General features: G+C 35.6%; 1 protein-coding gene across 3 annotated transcripts; it reads left to right on the plus strand.

Annotated features, from left to right (window-relative positions):
* The first annotated feature begins 13742 nt into the window (after nt 1-13742).
* Nucleotides 13743-19375, plus strand: LOC140990897 (protein IMPAIRED IN BABA-INDUCED STERILITY 1-like). 3 transcript variants are annotated; one of them, XM_073460742.1, is made up of 10 exons: nt 13743-14730; nt 15352-15636; nt 15783-16100; nt 16401-16628; nt 16868-16965; nt 17045-17138; nt 17498-17741; nt 17817-18028; nt 18475-18610; nt 18881-19375. In XM_073460742.1, exons 1-10 carry the CDS (start codon nt 14365-14367, stop codon nt 18913-18915), a joined length of 2016 nt encoding a protein of 671 aa, XP_073316843.1. In that variant the 5' UTR covers nt 13743-14364; the 3' UTR covers nt 18916-19375. The 3 variants fall into 3 exon arrangements, with proteins under 3 accessions (XP_073316843.1, XP_073316841.1, XP_073316842.1); XM_073460740.1 differs by having other exon boundaries at nt 17498-18028; XM_073460741.1 differs by having other exon boundaries at nt 13745-14730; nt 17498-18028; nt 18478-18610; nt 18881-19374.
* The last annotated feature ends 1877 nt before the right edge of the window (nt 19376-21252 follow it).

Below are 21252 nucleotides of genomic sequence, written 5' to 3' on the forward strand. Positions count from 1 at the left end.
CATGTCATCGTATTCATCACTTATAAAAAACATGCATATACGTTAAATTTCTTCAAACCAAGCATGCAACTTATTTTTTTGTATTTTCATAAAAAGTAATGTTCTGATAACATATACATTTAAAACATGTCAATTTGTGATCAGGGCGCTGCTAGGACTGCTAACTCGACTTGGGTGCAAAATGACCATTTTGCCCCTGGAAACCCTAATTGACCATTTTACCCCTGGACCTCAAAATTTCAACCCGAAGCCAACTAAAATCCTTAAAACACCTCAAAGCATACTTATAATCATTTTCTAGATGTAAAGTAGAGCCCATTCAATAGCTTATATGATTCGTTCTAAAACTTGGATCGGAGTCTTGGTTTTAACCCGAATCAACCCGAAACTCAACCAAACTTTTCCCAACTTAAACCATGACTTGAATCTACACGACCAGCCCTTAAAACCCTTGTTTCAGACAACCTAAGACCCTCGAAAATTACCATACAACTGCTGGAAAAATTCTGCACTTACACCCACCAAAACCTAGTGCACCTATCCTTCAAATAATCGACCTTAGACCCAAAACCGACGCTTCCAGACCTTAGATAACCCTTCTAGGACCATGAACAGACCCACGTGTACCTGTCTGAACCAACCTAACCCACGCCTACAGTCCTTGCGACCGGGATCACTCAAACTTGCCCAAAATGTGATCTAACTTGTCCTCAAGCTTCGACCAAGCCTAGCCCTTCTACCAGCTGACCATGGACCATTCCCAGCCATGACACAGACCCCTCATGGCTTGGATCAGCGCCTGGAATGAGCCATGCACGTCTGTCCTCTCCCTTTCACCCGATTCCAAGCATTCGAACCCTAGAACCAAGCATACAATTTCGGCCCTACCTTCCTCGATCCAGACCTGATATACCCTCTAGAGTTCATCGAAAATTTCTGTAAAATGATCCTTAAATTTCAAAGATCCGGCAGCTTTCAACCATATCAAAATCGTGAGATTACATGGAGAAAAATGGAGTATTTACCATGAAAATTTCGGTCCCTATGTACATAAAACGTTAGCTCTGATATTCTTCATGTATAAACACACAAATAAAACTATAATGATGTGAATGATGAGAAAAACGAGGTATAGGGTGTGCCTTTGCGTATTTACGCTCGAAAACCTCGATACGATTGCGTAGAACGTGCACCGGAGAGACGGGGAAGGATTTATTTGCAAAAGGTTGGGAGAATTCGAAGGTGACTGTTGGTATAATTTTGAGAAAGCTGCTGGAGAGTGATGTAGGGGGCGGCCGAGTGCTTAGGAAGTAGGTTTAGGGTTTAAAGGTAGTATTTAAGTTATAATAGTAAGTGCTAATGGCCCTTAATTTAAAATAATGAGGTCTAAAAAGCATTTTAGGCCCATTATGCAATAAAACAGTCTCATCGAGCCCAAAAACACTCCCAAAAAATATTTCGTTTAGATACATTTTTTAAAATATTGCCCGAACCTTCAAAAAGTCCTCCGACTTGCTAAAATTTGCGTACCAGTTTAAAATATGACCCGATGAGTAAAAATACTCCGCATAGGCCCATTTTCAAAAATTCCATTCATTTACACCATATATTAAATAATTAATAATTATTTAATAAAAATATTTTTCCTTAAGTATCCCCGATCTCCGTTCCTCGTTCCAGCGTGAAAAACTACTAAAAGTCCTTATGTATGAAACTTTAATAAACCATGCAATTATCATGCATTAAATGCATAAAAATAAATGACACATATTTTAGTAAAAACCCTAGATTTTATGCAGTCAAGTTACGTAGTTCGAATTTTCTAGACCTTACAATAATAGTCAGTGGTTATGGTTTTACAACATTATTCCTTTGACCGAGAACAACTTGGAAACTCTACGTACTAGCATGCGCTTTGATTCGTTTACCAACTCCATTGAGAGTCATCAGGTGACGAGGTTGTGTGTAGTCTCGAAAACATATGAGTCAATATATTGTAGTCAAAGTTTCACCTATCACCTACGAGTGGAGATATCATATGTGATATAATGAGTTAATAGTGCTAGCAATCTCTCGCTAGAGTAAGAATGTGCATTTTGGAAATGTGTTTCCTCAATTGCACATATCATGTCAATATTATTATTCAAAGATACATTTCTTCATTATCGAATTCATTTGTAACTCTCGATATATCAATAATTGCAGATTAAATCAGGATATATGAGTTGAAGGGACTGTAATGTATGTCAACTACAACTTAAGGTTTTTGCAAGCACTATCAGTTATACCTAGGGGATCATGGAACGATGCTAATAGACACTCTTACCGTGATCCGATGAGTCATCAGACTTCAGTTCTTACGTTCTTGATCATGGGATTGATAAAAAAAAATGAGTCTAATTAGGTAAGCCCGAATAGGAACAAATAATTGTTCTGAATCATATGAATTTGTGAACCTATGACTAGCTGTATCTCTGAATCATTGACACCCACATAAGTATTAGATTCTATGTTCCTGTTGAGATAGTCAAGTTCAAGGAGTTGAATTTGACGACTGTAGTTTGATGGAGATCAAACATGTTACTTATAAATGAGTGTATAATTTGATTTCATGTAATGTAAGTACTGAAATTTAGCTTAAGTGCTAATTAAGTAAGGAGAGTATAACTGTCTCTTTTAGTAAAGGAGTTCACAAAACTGTCAGCTGTCAAAAATTAATCGATGAAAATTTTTTCCTTCGAAATTTTCATTTTACATTATGTGAATGAGATTTATATCTTCGATACGTCAGCACTGTCTGATTATCGGTAGGGGTTATAATGAGTTCAAAATTATTTATTTAGTAAATTTTGTCTACAAAAATTCAATCTCTTTCTTTCTCTCTAGACGATCAAATTTCGGTGCAAATTTCGTTTAGATATCTAGTGCGATATATACGAGAAATTCAGTTTCTGATCTTGGGCTTGATTAGACGATTGAAGAAGGAGGAAGATTCGTTTGTAGAAATTTACGAGGATGGATATCTCCAATTAAAATCAGGAATAGTTGGAGCCGACATTATATAAAAAAGGTAAACTATTTTAAAACACAATATCAATGGTTTAAATCATTCGACACCAAAAGAATATTTAAACGTCATTTTTTTAAACTTTCGTTGCTTTTTGGATGTGAGAAACGATACACCAACAGTGGTATCACATACTAGGTTTCTCTATATTGTTTGTTTATTTTTAAATTGTGTTGAGTAGTTTGATTCTTACCGCATTTGAAATTATAGAAAGTTGCAGCCCTTGAAAATTTGATTTTCGAAACACAAAAAAAAAGTTACGATTGCTCGGAATAGTTCTGGCAGCGCACGTATGCAGCCACGATTGCCCGATAAACTTTTAATCAGAAAAAATTGGGATGGAAAATGCTGTGATGCCCGGATAGTTCAGGTAGCGGGATAACAAAAACTACTCGTACTGTTTGCGTAGTAAAAAAAGGCAGGGGCAGCCCGCCACAGAATCTCTTTTTTATGGGTCTAGGGGTGATTTTCTTTAAAAAAAAAAATTGAAATTTTTGTGTCAAATTGATGTTTTGTGAAAATTTAAATTTACACTTTAAAATAAATTTTGATTAAATTATGGAGTTTTCTTACAAAATAAATAGGTAGTGATTAGATTTTAATTATTTATGGTAAAATGTGTTCTACAAGAAATTTTAATTATTAATAAATTAATTGAAGAATTGTGTAAATATGTTCATTCAATTTATTAATTTATTTTTAATTATGACGTTTATTGATAAAATTACAAGATACATAATTTAAGTGTTAATATTTGATATTATGTTTTTAGATGATATATGATATCATATCGTATAATAATTATCGAGAGCCATGACCAAAGTGCTATGTGTATGTTAAGATATTTTAAATTGTTTATTTTAATTATTTGATAATTATTTAAAGTTGGTCTGGTTTATCATCCGTTCACACCCTATAAATTTGTATCCAAATGTTGCCATTAAAATTTAATGTAAATATTAGATTTACTAGGAGATCAAGATTTGAAGATGTTGAGTCCAGATCCTCAAGAGTTTTGAAGAGCGAATACATGTAAAATAATGGAAGCTACTGTAATATTGGAGTTGCATCCCTTTGTTTACCTATGTTTTGGACTTGGATCCATATTTAGCTCATATGGATCAATTAAATCACGGTTATCGATCATCATTTATTATTTACTATGCACATATGTGTCATTATTAATATAATAACAAGAATTGTATGAATCCGGCAAACATACAAACAAACATGACACGCGATTTAAAATTAATGACGAGACAAATTTTCAAAATTAAAATCTTTCATTCAAAATTACTTGATGTAAACTATGTGAAACTCTCATACTTCGACTCATATTATTAGAGATCATGGTGACCATCCACTAAAGTTTAACATTGATAGGTTGGGATCGACATGTGAAGAGAAATGACATCATATTATTGGACTCTCATCAAACGTGAAACAAAATATGTGAGGATTGCAAGGGATTACAATTAGGCTCTACCTTTTGGAAATTATGATTGATTGATCTTATTCGATACCATAAATTAGCAATTGAGCCTTGCGTACTCACTAAGGAAATTAGATTTCCTGTTTTCATCATAGGATGATGAAAATGTCAAAATAATGGGAGAAAATTCATAAAAACAAAAGACCATATTTTATGTCTTATAAAATATTTTAAAATAGTTAAAAATGTTTATTACGTTTCCATTTCAGTATATTTACGATATTGTGCGCGGAGTGCTAAGTGTTAGCACGGGATGACCAATTCTACTTCATTAACTTTACTGATGACTTCTAGAGGTATATATATGTGTATTTAATGAAATACAAGTCTGAAGCATTTGAAAAGTTTAAAAAATTCAGAGTTGAAGTAGAGAAACAACTAATAAAAAGTATTAAAAAAACGTCGATCTATTCGAGGTGGAGAATACTTAAGTATTTAATTTCAAGACTACATTAAGGAAAATGAGATTTTCTCAGAGTGGACCTCATCTACCACACTCCAGTTGAATGGTGTATCAAAACGACGTAATCAGACATTGATGAACATAGTTCGATCTATGATGAGATTCAGTGAATTGCCACCGTTTTTTTGGTGAATTGTGCTTAAAACTGTGACAATACTGTTGAACCAAGTCCATACAAAGTGTGTTGATAAAAATCCATATGAGATATGGACGACAAAGCCTCTCAAATATTTTTTTTAAGAATATGGAGATGTCTTGCTTATGTAAAGCAAATAGTGGAAGAAAAATTGGATATCATAGTCAATTTGTGCTACTTTTTGGAATATCCAAAGAATTTTTTTGGATATTATTTCTATGATCCCAATGAAACAAATGTATTTGTTTCAAAGAATGTTAAATTCTTGTAGATGAAGTTTTTATTAGATATAAAAGGTTGGATGATAGAACTTGAAGAGATACGAGAAACAATCACTCTTGAAATAATAGAACCAACACCCCAACAGTCAGTTGAATATATACAAGCTCCAAGGAGATCCGAAAGTATCTCAAGACTACCTAATAGGATGAGCCTGCTTTTTGAAGAGGGCCAAGATGATCTCATTCCTTGATTTGATTCAAGAAACTCAAAGAAGCATTATCAGATGTCGATTCATCCAAATGACTTGAAGGCATGCAGTCCGAGATAGAGTCCATATATTCCAACTAAGTATGGTCCTTAGTAGATACAACTGAGAAAATTGTTTTTGAAGAAATAAAATGGATTAACAAAATGAAACTTGGGACTGATGAGAAGGTAAATGACCTTCAAAACAAGATTGATAGCAAAATGGTATACTCAAAGGCAAGGTATTGACTATGAGGAAATATTTTCTCTAGTCGCAATATTCAAGATAGAGGATGCAAGATGAGGATGCAAGATTACGGTGTGATCATGCTAAACTCCATCAAAACCCGATAGCTGAAAGGGGTTTTCATAGTCAGATAGAGGATAAACATCTAGGACCTGTTGTGGGTTTGATTCGGAAGAGATGGGAGAATTTTGGAAAGCAACCCAATGCGGCTGTTTTGTTTGTTGTGAGGGAATTTTACGCAAATGCGACAGAAAAGACAGATGGAAAAGTTTCGTTCGGGGTAAACTCGTATCATTTGATTCTGTCACTATTTACACGCTGTTGAGGTAGATGATTTTCCATTTGAGGCATTGGTAGCTGCTCTCGATTTTAACATTATTCTAGAGACACTGTGCCATCCGGGAGCAATTTGGAAACCATTGGGTGGGTCGCCGAGTTTCTTCGATGAAAAATATTTGAAGGCCAACAATGCCCTCTAGTATCAATTTTTGTCAAGATATATGATGCCAGTGTCGCATAAGAGCGATGTGCAAAAAAGAGAGGGCGGTTATACTTTTTGCTTTAACCGAGGGTTACGACGTAAATGTGGGGAAACTCATCAACTCTCAAATTCAAGTGAGTATTCACAACAGCCACATTGGTTTTTATTTCCTCACTATTATCTCTAAGTTGTGTGCAAGAGCGGGAGTTGTTTTCCGTGATGATGAGGAATGGATACAGCAAATTAAAGCCATTTGTGTTGAGGACCTAGCATTTTGATTTCCCCACTCGTGAGGGGGATGAGGGTGGAGCGAGCACAGATGCATCGCGACGACTGCAGCCACAACCCTGAAGGCGGTCTCAAAATGATAAGATGGGTGAGTCTCTTGCTTTCATGGCACATCAGGACCGCGTCAATGCGAACTTCAATGACCATTTTTCCTACGTGGAGTCTCTGATGTGCACCATACTCATCCAAGGGGGTGCTGACCTAGCGGCCATACCACCACCACTGTCGTTCATTTGCCCGTTACAGTTCCAATATGAATATCAACAATACGAGGATGAATCTGGGGTACCACCGCCTGAACATGAGGAAGATGAGCCTTGATCAGGGGAGTTTACTGTTTCCCTTATTTTTTTTCTTTTCTGTTTCATTATGTTTTTGTCATTCTTGTTTCATTATGTCATATGCACTGCATTAGTTTCTGTGTTATGCATATGTGTTTGGTTTGTGTTTTTTTAAATCATTTGTTCCAATGGGGTCATTGCACACACTTAATATGAGGGGGTCTGGTGTCAGTCAGTTGTGTTCAGTGCATGTAGTCAATTGATGGTGAAGCAATAATATTGTTGGCTGATGATGATTTGGATTGATGACTTACATGCTTATTGGTCTTGTCACTCGTTATTGATACCCCATTTGGTAAAAGCGTGAATTTTGGCTTGAATATTGAATTTTCTTATGCACATACAGTGAGTTTCGGTAGTTGTATGAATGATAGTTGAATTTAAAAATTTGTCGAGAACTTGAGAGACAGATGTGAGTAGAACTTTAATGAATGTCTGTGGAAATGAGTGACTAACCAGTAGCATGAACTCGAGTAGAAAGCCTCTGTGAACTTGAAATAACTTTTTTCTCAATTGTGCATAGAGCCTGAAAATTATTCCCTGGGCCAAATGAATTTACATGTCATATATTCAGAGCCTAGGGAGTACACATAAGAAATTTATGCACTTATTCAAAAAAAAAAACAAAATAGAAAAACAAAAGGAGATGTAAGGTGAGGTGAGCCAAAAAGGGGAATGAAATTCCATCCCTAGGCTCGAAAGGTGGAGATGTACAAAGTTGAGGAATGTCGGATAAAAATTCTGACAAGTGCATAATGAAAATGATCGGTGTACTCTCAATCTTTTTGGACCACTTGAACACATTTTGACAATACCTCTCTAAACATCATTGTGCAACCATGAAATTCTATTGCATCATGTTTACTGGTTGGTCACGAATAGAAATGGAACTCAGGAGAGTGAAAACTGACATTGAATTATTGATTTGGTAACTCACATTATTTGAGAATGAATTTTTTTGAAGTACAAGGTATTAGAACCCACATACCGCATACATGAGCACATTTATATTCCAGTAAAACTGTGATATGATGATTTAAAGGGGTGTGAATGAATGTTGTGATGTGACTAATGAGATGTGTATCAAAGACCCACAGAGACATAAGACACAAGCTTGTTGTTTCACCATCGAGTTGGTTGTTTCAATATTTTTACTTCATTTGGTGTCTTGTTTCGTGTCGTTGTCATGGTCTATAACCTATTTTACTTGAGGGCAAGCAAAAGGTCAGTATGAGAGAGTTGATATATGTCATTTTTACATGTTTATCGCATTAGTTTTGCATGTGTTTGCATTGTGTGTGTGTGCATTTCATCCACATTTTGTTCATTTTAGAAATATCATATGCGTATGATCATGGCTCACTCGTATTTGATGAATTTGAAGGCAAAATGGCCGGGAAACTAAAATAGGGGGAAAAGTGTAAAAGCAAGAAGAAAAGGATGAGAATTTGACAGAAAAGTTGACGCTCGACTGTAGGATCTTACCGCTCGAGCGCGAGGAGTGCTTTCCTAGCATGGAGATAGAAAGGTTGGCGCTCGGGTGGTGTAATGTTACCTCTCGTGCGCGATTTGTGTTCTTTGAGAGAAAAGAGAAAGAGGGGTTAGCGCTCGGGAGGTAAAATCTTACTGCTCGAGAGGATTTTACCACTCGAGGGGGGTTCATATTTGGAAAATTTTTGTGCACGTGATTTCTTTCCATCCGGACGAGGCTTACCAAGTTAGGCTGGATTGGGGCATATGGGCAAGAATATAGCAAGGAAAAAAGGACTTTTCAGCAGCCATTGAAGCTTGGGAGAGAGGAAAAGCTTGGAGTTGAATAATTTCAAGATTTTCTGGGCACCGTTCTTCGCGTTTTTTTGCCAAGTATAGTATTTCTATTATATAACTTCTAGTTTAAACATTGTTTTGCATATTTTTATCATGAATTCTAGGAGTTAACTTTTCATATTTGTTGGGATTTAAGGGGAACCTACCCCGAAACCGTGTTTAGTTAATTTAACTCTTGACTTTTGATTTATTCTTGATTATGCTATTGTTTTTCATTGCATTATTAAAGAGTAACTAACTTTAATAATAATCTCATATTGTGATTGAGTTCGATAGAATAGGTTGTGATAAGAACGAGTAGCATAGTCCGTGGATTTACAATTTGCATAGAAATATGAAATCGGATACACGTTGATATTCATAGTCCAACTGGACGAAAGCTATGGGATTTCATAGAGCGACATGCAATTAACTTTTGATAAATAATTAAAGAGATTTTATAACTTCATTGTGTTGAATTAGTTTGGCATAACTCGAGAGGGCGTGTTCAATTGGTTAGAAAATCCTGTCAAAAGCGTGGATCATTGTCGAATTGAAATAATTAAATTAATGAAGGGTAGGTGAACTGAGATTTTCAACAAATTCATTTGTCATTGAATCCTTAATTAATTGTATTAATTTGCTAATTTCGTCATCGAATCCTTGAAGAATTTATTAAATGTTTATTTAGTCATATTAGTAGTCAATAATCATTCAAATCATCGTTGTTAAAATTTTAATAGTTGGAAATAATAATTGTGAAATATAGTCTCTGAAGGAACGATACTCGTACTCGTGTTGTACATTATATTATTACTTGACATCGTGCACTTGTGATTATACCGAGCTTGAATTTTATTGACTTTTTACCGAGGATTTCACATTGCAAGTTTTGCTCGATCAGATAACACATGTACCGTTGCACAAGCAAATGAATTGAGGTCTCATCAACGATCCAAACATATAATGAGGAAGTTCCATATAATCCAAGAGATTCTGGGAAGATTAGACATATTAATAGAGAGAGTCGCCTCTACATATGATGTTGATGATTCACTGACAAAACCCCTGTCAAGGTCATTGTTTGAGAAGCATCGTGAAACATTGAGTTTGAGATCTATGGATAATTGGCTATAGGGAAAGTTGGAGATTGTTAGAGTATGTGTCCAGCGAGCTAACTTTTAGCTTGAGTTTTATTGACTCTTATGTAAAAAAATATTATTTAATTAATATATTAAGGTTTTATCCAATCATGACATTAATTTATCTGTATGCATATGCAATCTGCGTATATAAAGTATTTGAATATACATTAGGTACCATGAGGTATGCCACTCAACGTAAGATCATGAAACTCATTAGGAAGCATATTGTATATTCTAAACTGGTTCCTAGTCGATTCAGCCACCTAAAATAAGGATAAAAGTCGCTCGAGCTTGATACTAACATATGTGATGTAAACACCATGGTTCATTGGTAAGAGTATGTAGATGTCCATTCATACAAATGGGTGATCATTTAATGATGCACCAAACAACCCTTCCTCAAACTTTTCAAGTAGATATCACTTATCTAGTGGAATATTTGCGGTGATGGTTGTATACAATTAGTCCTTTGACCTGAGAAAACGTGGTTGTTCTACGGACTAGCATGCACTTTGATCCGTTTATCGACTCTATTGAGGGACATCAGGTGGCGAAGTTGGGTGTAGTTTTGAAATACGAGAAGTCAATGCATTGTAGTCGTGAATTTACTGCTCAACTACGAGTGAAATTATCTTATGTGATCTGATAAGTTAACAACATAGGGAATATCTGGCAAGAGTAAGACAAGTGTATTTTGGAAGGCGTTTCCTAAGTTGCACATACCATGTAACTATTACTACTCAAAGATACATCATATTTTGAAGGATCGAATGTGCTAGTGCCTTCAAAGGCATTTCGAACACTGTATTCTCCAATGAGCTGCAATAGCTCGTGTTCTAAGAATGTTAACACCGATGAATTAAATCGAGTTTGGTTTAAAACCAAGCGGAAGAAACTTTAAGTAATCCTTCGTGAAGAAGACTGTTATTAGAAAACATTTTAACTTATGTAAACTGAATAACTGAAAAAGACTAGATTAGATTTTGCATTCTTCAGTTCAGTTATGGTGACAACTGAACTGACGAATACTATAACTGATCAAAACAATTTGAAAACAACAGTTAATCAGTTAAATACACAAGATATGTTTATGAATGTTCGGCGACTTCAACTGCTCCTACTTCACCCCTTCTACCACCACGGGTAGGATCTACTAGAAGACTTTGATTTATACAATACTTTGTACAAACCCACTCAGTTACGACTTACACTACTGTCTAAACTGAACTCCTAGCTATTACTGAAGGCAGCACCTTCCAGCCAACACTTCTTTAACGTCTATGTATCAAAGACTACATACACAAGTTTAACATTTTTGTGCAAGACGGTATTTGGGTGGTTTAGAGTATTTGTCTGTGTGATAACTGAACAGGGATGTTCTTACACACTGAGGGATATAAGCTTCTATACTAAGCTGATAACACGTTGAAGTGTCCCTCTGGGCTGATTGCTTTTGAAAGCTGATTTGCAATATGCGTGCCCTTTCTTTTCTCTCTTATTTTGTGTTTGAGTTGTGTTCTTGAGTTCTTGTTGTTGAGTACTCACTGATATTCTCTTTATATAGGCAGGAAAAACTGATCGTACAGTGAGAATCATTTATTGAATCCGTTGCATCTTGAATTCGTTTCTTGAACTTTGTGTTTCGACTTTTCGAATGCTCTTCTGAAACTTTTTGTCTTTAATGCTCTGATGCAACGTCCATTATTGTCCTTTGACTGGACAAAGGCTTTGTACCTTCACGCACAGCTGGAATTCATTGAAAGAGTTTGTCTTCATTTACAACTGAAAGATTCTGACTGATGCTTCGGACTGGTCAGTTGAACTAATCTTCATTTGGGTTGGTGAAATCAGTTGACTCGTCAGTTGAACTGATTTCACTCTCGTTCAGTTGAATTGATCAGCTGGGTTTCTTCATCAGTTGAACACTCCTTCGGCTAGCCAGGCTTCTGAGGTTCTCCTACTTAACCACCTATCAAAATGGACAATCAGCTGGACTGCTCAATTGACGTAACAGTTAGACTGATTCAGTTTGTGCGATCAGTTAGGTCTTCAATTTGCGATGTAAACAGCTCGTGACTGATCATAGCTTCTGTACACTAAGGTAGATTATTAGTAACACAAATTAACAAGTTTTGTTAACATCAAAATTAAGATTGCGAACTTGAAAAGTTCCAATATGTTTTTATCGAATTCATTTGCAACTCTCGATATACCAATGATTGCAGTTTCGATCAAGATATTTGAGTTAAAGAGACTGTACTGTAAGTCAACAATAACTTAAGATTCTCGCAGGCACTATCGGTGATACCCAGGAGATCATGAGGTGATGCTTATAGATGCTCTTATCATGATTCAATGAGTACAAGACTTCAGTTATGACGTTCTTGATCAAAAGGTTGATGAAAAGAATGAGGATAATTAGGGTAAGCCTGAATATGAACAAATATTGTTCTGAATCACATGAAGTTGTAAATCCACGGCTAGCTGTATCTCCGAACCATTGAGGGTCACACAACGATTAGATTCTGTATCCTCGTTGAGAAAGAGTCAAGTTCAAGAAGTTGAATTTGACAACTTGACGACTCTAGTTTGATAAAGATAAAATATATCGCTTATAAAAGAGTTTATTACATGATTTCTTGTAATGAAAATTGTGAAATTTAGTTTAACAGCTAATGAAATTGTTCGTGAAACTGTCTGTTTTAGTAAATGAGTTCACAAAATTGACAAATGCAAAAAATGGATCAGTGGAAAATTGGTCTTCGAAATTTCAATTTTTCATTATGTGAATGATATTTGTACCATTGATACATCAGCGCAGTCTGATTATCGATCGGGGTTATAATGAGTTCACAATTATTTATTCAGTAAATTTAGAATATAATAATTAAATAATAAATTAGTAGTAGTTACAATTATGTGCAAAATTCGCATAAAACATTCTAGAAGAGTCTAGAAAGTTTAATATATATGTATTCAATAGTTGAATGATACACATAACTTTTACATATAAGTTTTTGTCCACTAAAATTCTCTCTCTCTCCTCACACAAGAAAATAGGCAATCTCTCTTTTGGAAACACTCGACCGCTCTTCCATAGCACCACGACCACAGATTTTGAAATTTCGGCGATCAAATTTCGATGCAAATTTTGTTTAGATATTTAGTGAGACCTATACGAGAAATTCAGTTTCTGATCGTGTGTCTGATTAGACGATAGAAGAAGGAGAAATATACATTCGTAGGGATTTATAAGAAGAGTTTCTCCGCTTAAAATCCAGAGTAGTTGGAGCTGTCGTTATATACACAAAAGTAAACTATTCTAAAACAGTATATCAACTATTTGAATCATACGACACCCAAAAAACGTTTTGAATGTCAAAATAAATTTTTTTAAACTCCTGCTACTATTTGAGTATGAGAAAACGATAAACTGTCAAAATATATCAGGTTTGTCATACTTTTCGTCACATCAAATAGACGAATTGAATTGACAATATTCAAATCCGTTAAAATATGGGCCTATTCTCCTGACCAAAGACTCGTCTAGACAATGCTAGGCACAAAATTTCAAATTTTGAATGAGATTTGACACACACGTCTTGCAACAAGAAAAACAAACATCTTAACTTCATGGTCAATGTGTATTTAATTATAATTATAAAAAAATGATTGTTTATGTACATTTAAAACAAAAATATATTTTATAAACAAACGATGCAAATCATATTACATTATTAATCAGCGCCTACCCAACCGACATCATGTTCTTCACCAAGAAATCAAAATCCACATTTACTAGCTTTCACACGCGCTTCAATATTTGAACAGCCCGTCCCAATTCTCATTCTCTGTAGTACAAAATGTTTCAGGGACCAAAGAAATACAGGAAATAGGAAGCCCGGAATGAAAATTTGAATTGCAAAGTCCACAAGTGGACAAATGCTGGCTAAAGTCAATATAGTCCTCTAGTTGTCAATTAGTCTGCCCCTTTCTTTTCACACTGTGTAGATTCGCGCTGCTTTTGTCCAATACAAAATAATACACAGACAAAGATTACAACAGCAGTCTACGGGAAAAGAAAAGGGTCTACTTTAGGCCTATCATTCCGTTGATTCCGCTCATATTCTTGCTTGGATTGTGAACCCCATTTTGATAAAACGCTTCCGCAATTGCCGCATATGAAGAGGTTTGGGCTAGAGAGAGGAAGTGGGTCGTGAAAAGGTTTTTGTTTTTTGTTTTCTTCTCGACTGTTGTGTATAAAAGCCTAATTTTCAATGGCATTGAGAACTAGCATTGATTTCTCGAAACCGAGCTTGACCCAGGTCAAGATTTAGCATGTTTTGATCTGGGTGGGCGTTAGTTTTCCATTTTGTCGCTATGGTGGAGTAGGTGGTCGTGTGTTGGTGACGCGTGGTTTGCACGTGCTAATGGGTTGCGTGACGTCGAAACAGACGGTTTCCGTGACTCCTGCTGTATTGGATCAATCGGGGGGACTCTATGGGGGGTCGGGCCGTAGCCGGGTGGGGAGCAGCGGCGGCGGAGGGGGTTTGGTGGCAGAGCTGGAGATGAACTTGAAGAAGGTAAAGAAAAGAGGAGCAGGTGAGTCGGGAAGCGAGTTGAGTGAGTCTGGTCGGACGAGTGAATCTGTGAGTTTTCGGCTTGGGAATCTGCATAAGTGTGTGGAGGGAGAGCAGGTGGCGGCAGGATGGCCGGCTTGGCTCAGTGCGGTGGCGGGTGAAGCCATTCAGGGTTGGTTTCCACTCAAATCTGATTCTTACGAGAAACTTGAAAAGGTTTGTTTTGATTCTGAGTCGGATTACATGTTTTAGTGTAAGATAAAGTGGAAGTGAGGGTTTAACGGAGCTATGATTTATGATAAGTGGTGGAGAGATTACTTCTATGTTCTTTTTTGCCTCCTGTACCAAAAGTTTGAGCAAAATTTTGGTTCCTAATCCTGTGAGAACTTGTGGTTTGTGATCAATAAAATGATTTTGCAATGTAGAAGCCCTTAGATTTTATAATGCCTTTAATCATGTCCTTGCCTTTTGAAGGATTGAATAGATCAGGCAGCAATGCTGAACTTTTGGTTGGCATGAAGAAAGTATTAACTCTATTTTTTCTTCAAAAGCTCGAATTTATGGGAACAAAGTTACTAACTTGTAAAATCAAGATTTTTTCCCTTTATGCTGAAAGTTTAACTTTTATGTGATTCTTTCTGGAACCAAATTTTAGGTGCTAAATCCTCTCATGATGTTGCCACTGTGATAGGCAATAATAGTTACTGTTTTTCGAACAGCATCTTACCTGCAATCTGTATTCTATAAGATAAAAATCCATTCACATAGTTCAGCCACATTCTTTTTTATTGTTAGCCCTTCAACTAATGCAAAATCTCAACTTTCTTTTCTTAACAGATTGGTCAGGGTACATACAGCACTGTTTTTCGAGCACGTGAATTAGAAACAGGGAAGATAGTTGCCTTAAAGAAGGTGCGGTTTGACAATTTTGAGCCCGATAGTGTTCGGTTCATGGCTCGAGAGATAACAATTCTTCGTCGGCTTAACCATCCAAACATTATAAAGTTGGAAGGGCTAATCACATCTTGTTCTTCATGTAACATATATCTTGTGTTCGAGTATATGGAACATGATATTTCTGGATTGTTATCTTGCCCAGACATCACATTCACCGAAGCACAGGTTCTGATTATTCTGCACTAGATATGTATTGTGTTGAGTTTTCTGCACCGGCCTTCTAGATCTTCTCTTTAAACATAAGCTATGAAAAAATGACATTAATCAGTAATATATGCCTACTTTGAACATTGTCCTGTCATATTTTGTAGGTTAAATGCTACATGAAGCAGTTGTTATTAGGACTTGAGCATTGCCATTCTCAGGGTGTAATGCATCGAGACATAAAAGGTGCAAATCTTTTGGTAGATAACAATGGAATCCTGAAGGTGGGTGATTTTGGATTGGCAAATTACTGCAGTTATGGGCAGAGGCAACCTCTAACTAGTCGAGTAGTGACATTGTGGTACCGCCCTCCTGAACTTTTGTTGGGCTCTACTGAATACGGGACTTCTGTGGATCTTTGGAGTGTTGGCTGCTTATTTGCTGAACTTCTCATCGGGAAGCCTATCCTTCAAGGGAGGACTGAGGTAATCAACAGAGCCATAGTTTTCTTGTTCCATAACTTTGTGATTGAGCAATATTTGTATGACAGACACGGATTAAAGAAAATATTTATATGGCATACAAAAACAATATCTACCATTTGTTAAAACTTATATTTTGATTAAAATTAAATTTATGAGGTATCAAATGGGTATTAGGGTGAGTCTGTTGACTGATTCTTAATGAGAGTAGAATTGAGCCGATGCTCCTAGCTAAGTTTGCAGCATGGATGTATGCTCAACCATGTGGCATAATTATGAAATTTTATGTGTCTTCCTCAACAGGTTGAGCAGTTGCACAAAATTTTCAAACTTTGTGGATCCCCACCTGAAGATTACTGGAAAAAATCAAAACTTCCTCATGCAACGTTATTTAAACCACAGCATCCTTACAATACCTCTCTTTGGCAAACCTTCAAAGATCTACCTGAAGGTGCAGTGACTCTCATAGAAACTCTCTTGTCTGTGGAACCGCACAAGCGGGGAACGGCTGCTTCAGCCCTCACGTCCGAGGTATTCTTGTTGGACCTTGATAGCCACAGACAAATTTCTGGATTTCAATACACTATTGTTTTTAATACTTCACGTTTCTCTGATATGAGAACCGATAGACTGATAGAGTTTCACCGAACAAAAGAAAAAAAAAAAGAAGAGAAACTGATAGGACATTTGCTTTCTCAAGTTGCGCTTGGGTTTAGTTTCATGTCAAGCAGAATGATTCTAATTCTTTGCTTGTTGTTCACAATGATTAGTATTTCAAGACAAAGCCATATGCTTGTGACCCGTCAAACTTACCCAAGTATCCTCCCAGTAAAGAGATTGACATTAAAATTCGTGAAGAGGCCAGCCGGTAATTTCTTACTTCCATTTGGATTGAAAATGATTGTTCCTTAAATTCGAACCGTAAAAGATTTGCTCCTTGTTTTCAGGAAAAGGTCTGATGTGCGATCTCGTGGTGGACCTGAAACAACCAGGAAGCCAACTAGAAGACCCAATGGAATGAGCAAACTTGCACCGGAAGAGGTCACTCTCTCCCCCTCTTTGCACTTCTACAAATATCTATAATACACAGGTTTAAATAGAAGTGTAAGTCGAGATATGGAACGTGGATACTTGTAGGCAAATATCGTTTGACTGTACCAAGTACCATAAGAGCTACTTTAAAGTTTTAGATAGTTATTAATTACATAATATCATATTTATTTTATGTAATTATATACGTGTATGTGTATATGTACACAACACATCCGTATCCTTCTTGTCGTATTCTCATCTTCGATATTCAGATCTGTATCGCGCCGTGTCCTTGTATCAGTATCCGTGCAATAGAGGCTTATAGACACAAATTTTTATGATCCTTTAAATTTCATTGTCATGTACAGAATCTGCCTCCTCAAAAGCATGATGAATTGAAGTTGAATGGAAATGGCGTAAACAATGACAAAGGAAATAGATTCTTAGTTTGGGAGCCACCTAAGCCATCAATTACGTGGACTAAAGAAACGTCCCATGTAAAAAATGCATCACAAGGCGATGATACTTGTCCTGGCCCTTTACAAGTTTCGGGATCTAGTGGTTTTGCCTGGGCAAAAGGGAGAATGAACGATTCATCATTAAGATCACGAAGTAGATCTAGCTCTAGAAGTCTAATTCTTGAATCTTCTGGTGCCTTGCATTTGAAGAATAGCTTTGATTTGATAGCGGAGAACAATTCTGAAGTAGTGAACGGTGATCGGAAGTTTCCTGATACAAAACATCATGACCCATGTGAAACCATCAAGCGCTCAATGTTTAAACAATGGAGCCATTTAGAACGTCCAGACTCGTTCGATACCTCGGACGAGTACCACTCTCAGGAATTGACCAAAGCACTTTATAATAAGGGGGAGGGTGCTGCCAGAAGACTCAATTCGGTAACTCTAGAACTTCTGTCTATTATACATTATATGTATATTATCACAATCATCAGTTTTTTCTCTTCAAAATGTGATATTATTACAACTCATATGAAGTACAACCATTATGAAGATTAAAAATACATGCTAAGAATTCTATCTTTCAATGACCAAAAGAGTTCGGTATAATACAGCAGAACATTTTCTTTGATTCAGTATTTAGTTAGAAAAAGACTCCAAGTCATGCCCTATTAAACTTCTGGCTTTTGAAGATTGATTTTCTGTCTGAAGTATTTTTGTTTTGTTGTGACATTACGGGCATCAGAAAATTGAATCTTGTTATCCGGAAAAAGAGTCGAATCTTGTGTGTAATCAGAAAAATACTGTCTTTTTGGTTTGCCGTTTCCTCTTTTATAAATCTCTTCCATTCTATCTACTCTAGCTAATATAAATGGGACTTGAAGCAGGTGCATCAAGAACAGTGGGAGAAGGTTGAATTTTCAGGACCCTTGCTATCTCAATCACAAAGAATCGACGAACTCTTGGAAAAGCACGAACGCCAAATCCGCCAGGCAGTTCGAAGATCATGGTTCCAGAGAGGTAGGATATTGGTCTTCGAAGCGAATTAGACTCCAAAATCGTTAAGTTTCTATAACACAGAAGACCCCAAAAGAACTCCAAAGCCTATATTTCTTGTGTTTGGTGCACACTCTTGAAAAATATACCGATCCTATTTCAATACTCACATCACAGACTACCTTTTTTCTTCCACTGCTTTATTACAATATTCACATATCCTATCTCAATAATGTTTGGAATGAAAGTACTCGTTAAGAGTTTTAGTAACAAATTCTTGTTTCCTGAATGCAGTCAAGAGAAATGGAAAGCAACTGCCTGTATACTAGTTTATAGCTGCTGATGGAAACAAATAGCCATCCATTCATGATAACGAAACCCAGCCGATTGATCGCTGTGACATGAAAAGCTTCTTTCTTATAGAAGGATTGAGTTGTGTGTTGACTAGCAAGCATGACCGGCGAGGCTTTTGGAACCGTAGTCGAATTCGTTTTCTCCGCTACAACAGTGCTGTGAAAAAAAACCCGACCAAAATGGATCCCTCCTATCTGAGCTTATTCATCAATCAAGATCTAGGAAGGGATTATGTTTGTTCATTCTATTCTTTTTGATACATACATATTCGAACATTTTAATATAGCATTCTATCTAAATAGCCTCTTTTTTTTTCATTTGTTTAAAAAAAGCCTTTTCCAACTCTTCCATCAGATTTCTCAGCTAGATTCTTATGCATTTCCCCCATACCAATGTACTAGTGCCAAGAAATTCAGTCTGCTGGTTTATCTTAAAGAATGCATCCATTGATTTGTTTAGAATTTTTTTAAATTTTTAACTAGATATTTCTTATATTAATGTAGCAGATTTTAAATTCATCATTAAATTAAATAACTANTAGGGGTGTCAATCGGGTCGGGTAGGTCGGGTTTCGGGTCAACCCGTGATTTCTTTTCAACCCGAACCCGAACCAACCTGAACACGAACCCGTCTAACCTGACTCAATCCGTCTAACCAGTTTAACTTGAATTTTATTTATTTTTTAAAAAAATTAGTGAAAAAAATTCGAAAAAATAAAAAATAATAATAATTTTTTAATTTAAACAAATAATAACAAAATTTTCGATTTAAATTTGAAAGTTTAATCGTAAAAAATTAAAAGTATATTTAATAAATCAAATAAATAATTGTTAAAAAAAAATATATACAAAATAAATATTAAATGATGAAAATTTGTCATATAAATATACAATAAATTTTGTTCTAATATACAATATATAAAAATATAGGTAATATTTTAAAAAAAAGTTTTCGAGTCAACCCGCGACCCAACCCGAAACTCGTCTAACTTGGCACTAACCCGAACCCACCCGATCCGAACCCGAGAAATCCCAACTCGAACCTGATTTTTTTCTTGTTGGATCGTGTTGGGTTGGCATGTCATGTTGCATTTTGCCACTCCTAGTAATTTCAAATCTTTTTTTTTCCAAATATTTAACTAAAATTCAAATCTTCATATCCAAAGTGCAAAAACTCGACTTCGATGTGTGTGTGTGTATATATATATATAAGTAGAATTCATCATATTAAATTAGTATATAAATTATTTTATTTTCGTAATCGGTACATGCAAAAAATAGATGAGATTGAAATGTTGGTTTGCCATTATTAAAAAGGCAAAAACTTGTGTGAGACGGTCTCACGGATCGTATTTGTGAGACGGATCTCTTATTTGGGTCATCCATGAAAAAGTATTACTTTTTATGCTAAAAGTATTACTTTTTATTGTGAATATGGGTAGGGTTGACCTGTCTCACAGATTAAGATCCGTGAGACGGTCTCACATGAGACCCACTCTATTAAAAAATAATAAATATAATCTCAGCATATTTCAAACGTTTCCAAAAAAAAAAAGATTGATAATAACTAAAAGACAATATTTAACTAATCGAATGTAATCTAACTCATTGTCCGTTATATTCTCGCNATATATCAGCCAAAATACATTTGCATGTAAGATTATATACTACAAAAATTATTCATTTATTAAAAAATGTGAAAATTTAAGTAATTAGTCACATTAAATGTATATTTTTACCTACCTATAATAAAATATTAATATCAATTGTCGCAAGATTTGTAATGCATTAATGAAAATACCCCACCCAATTAGTTTACTAATCGTACTAATAATTATCCTCACCGCGGGAGCAACCAAGGCCCATCTTTGGGCTGTTATAAAACGAGTAACTCATTTAATGGTCAAGCTCGACTCATATATATTGAGTTACTTCAGCTTGAAAGTTTGAGTTCTAATATATATTTGTGTTCGAGCTCGAGTTTAGATATATATATTGACAAAATTATCCAATATTTTTTATAATTCTAACAAAAAATATATGTGCAGTTAATACTCGAGTATTTGACGAGTACAAATAATTGAAAACTGAACTGGACTCCAAAATATAATCGAGCTACTCGAACTCCAATCGAGCTCGATCAGATAATTCAGTTTTAACTGAATTACTCACGATAATTTAGCTTAATTTCATCTCTATCTGATATATGATTTTAAAGAAAATTGAGTTTCATAATTATCAAAGGGCAAGGACTCAAATTACTCAATGTTTTTTTAAAATATTTTTTTATAAAAAAATTACAATTACATTATA

This window comes from Primulina huaijiensis, chromosome 13 (genome assembly GCF_012295235.1).
Source record: "Primulina huaijiensis isolate GDHJ02 chromosome 13, ASM1229523v2, whole genome shotgun sequence".
Lineage (NCBI taxonomy): Eukaryota > Viridiplantae > Streptophyta > Magnoliopsida > Lamiales > Gesneriaceae > Primulina > Primulina huaijiensis.

Coding starts and splice junctions, on each gene's coding strand:
- LOC140990897 (XM_073460740.1), top strand. CDS start 14,365: ATGGGTTGCGTGACGTCGAAACAGACGGTTTCCGTGACTCCTGCTGTA. Junction 15,637..15,782: donor TCACATTCACCGAAGCACAG/GTTCTGATTATT, acceptor CATATTTTGTAG/GTTAAATGCTACATGAAGCA. Junction 18,029..18,474: donor CTGCCAGAAGACTCAATTCG/GTAACTCTAGAA, acceptor TGGGACTTGAAG/CAGGTGCATCAAGAACAGTG.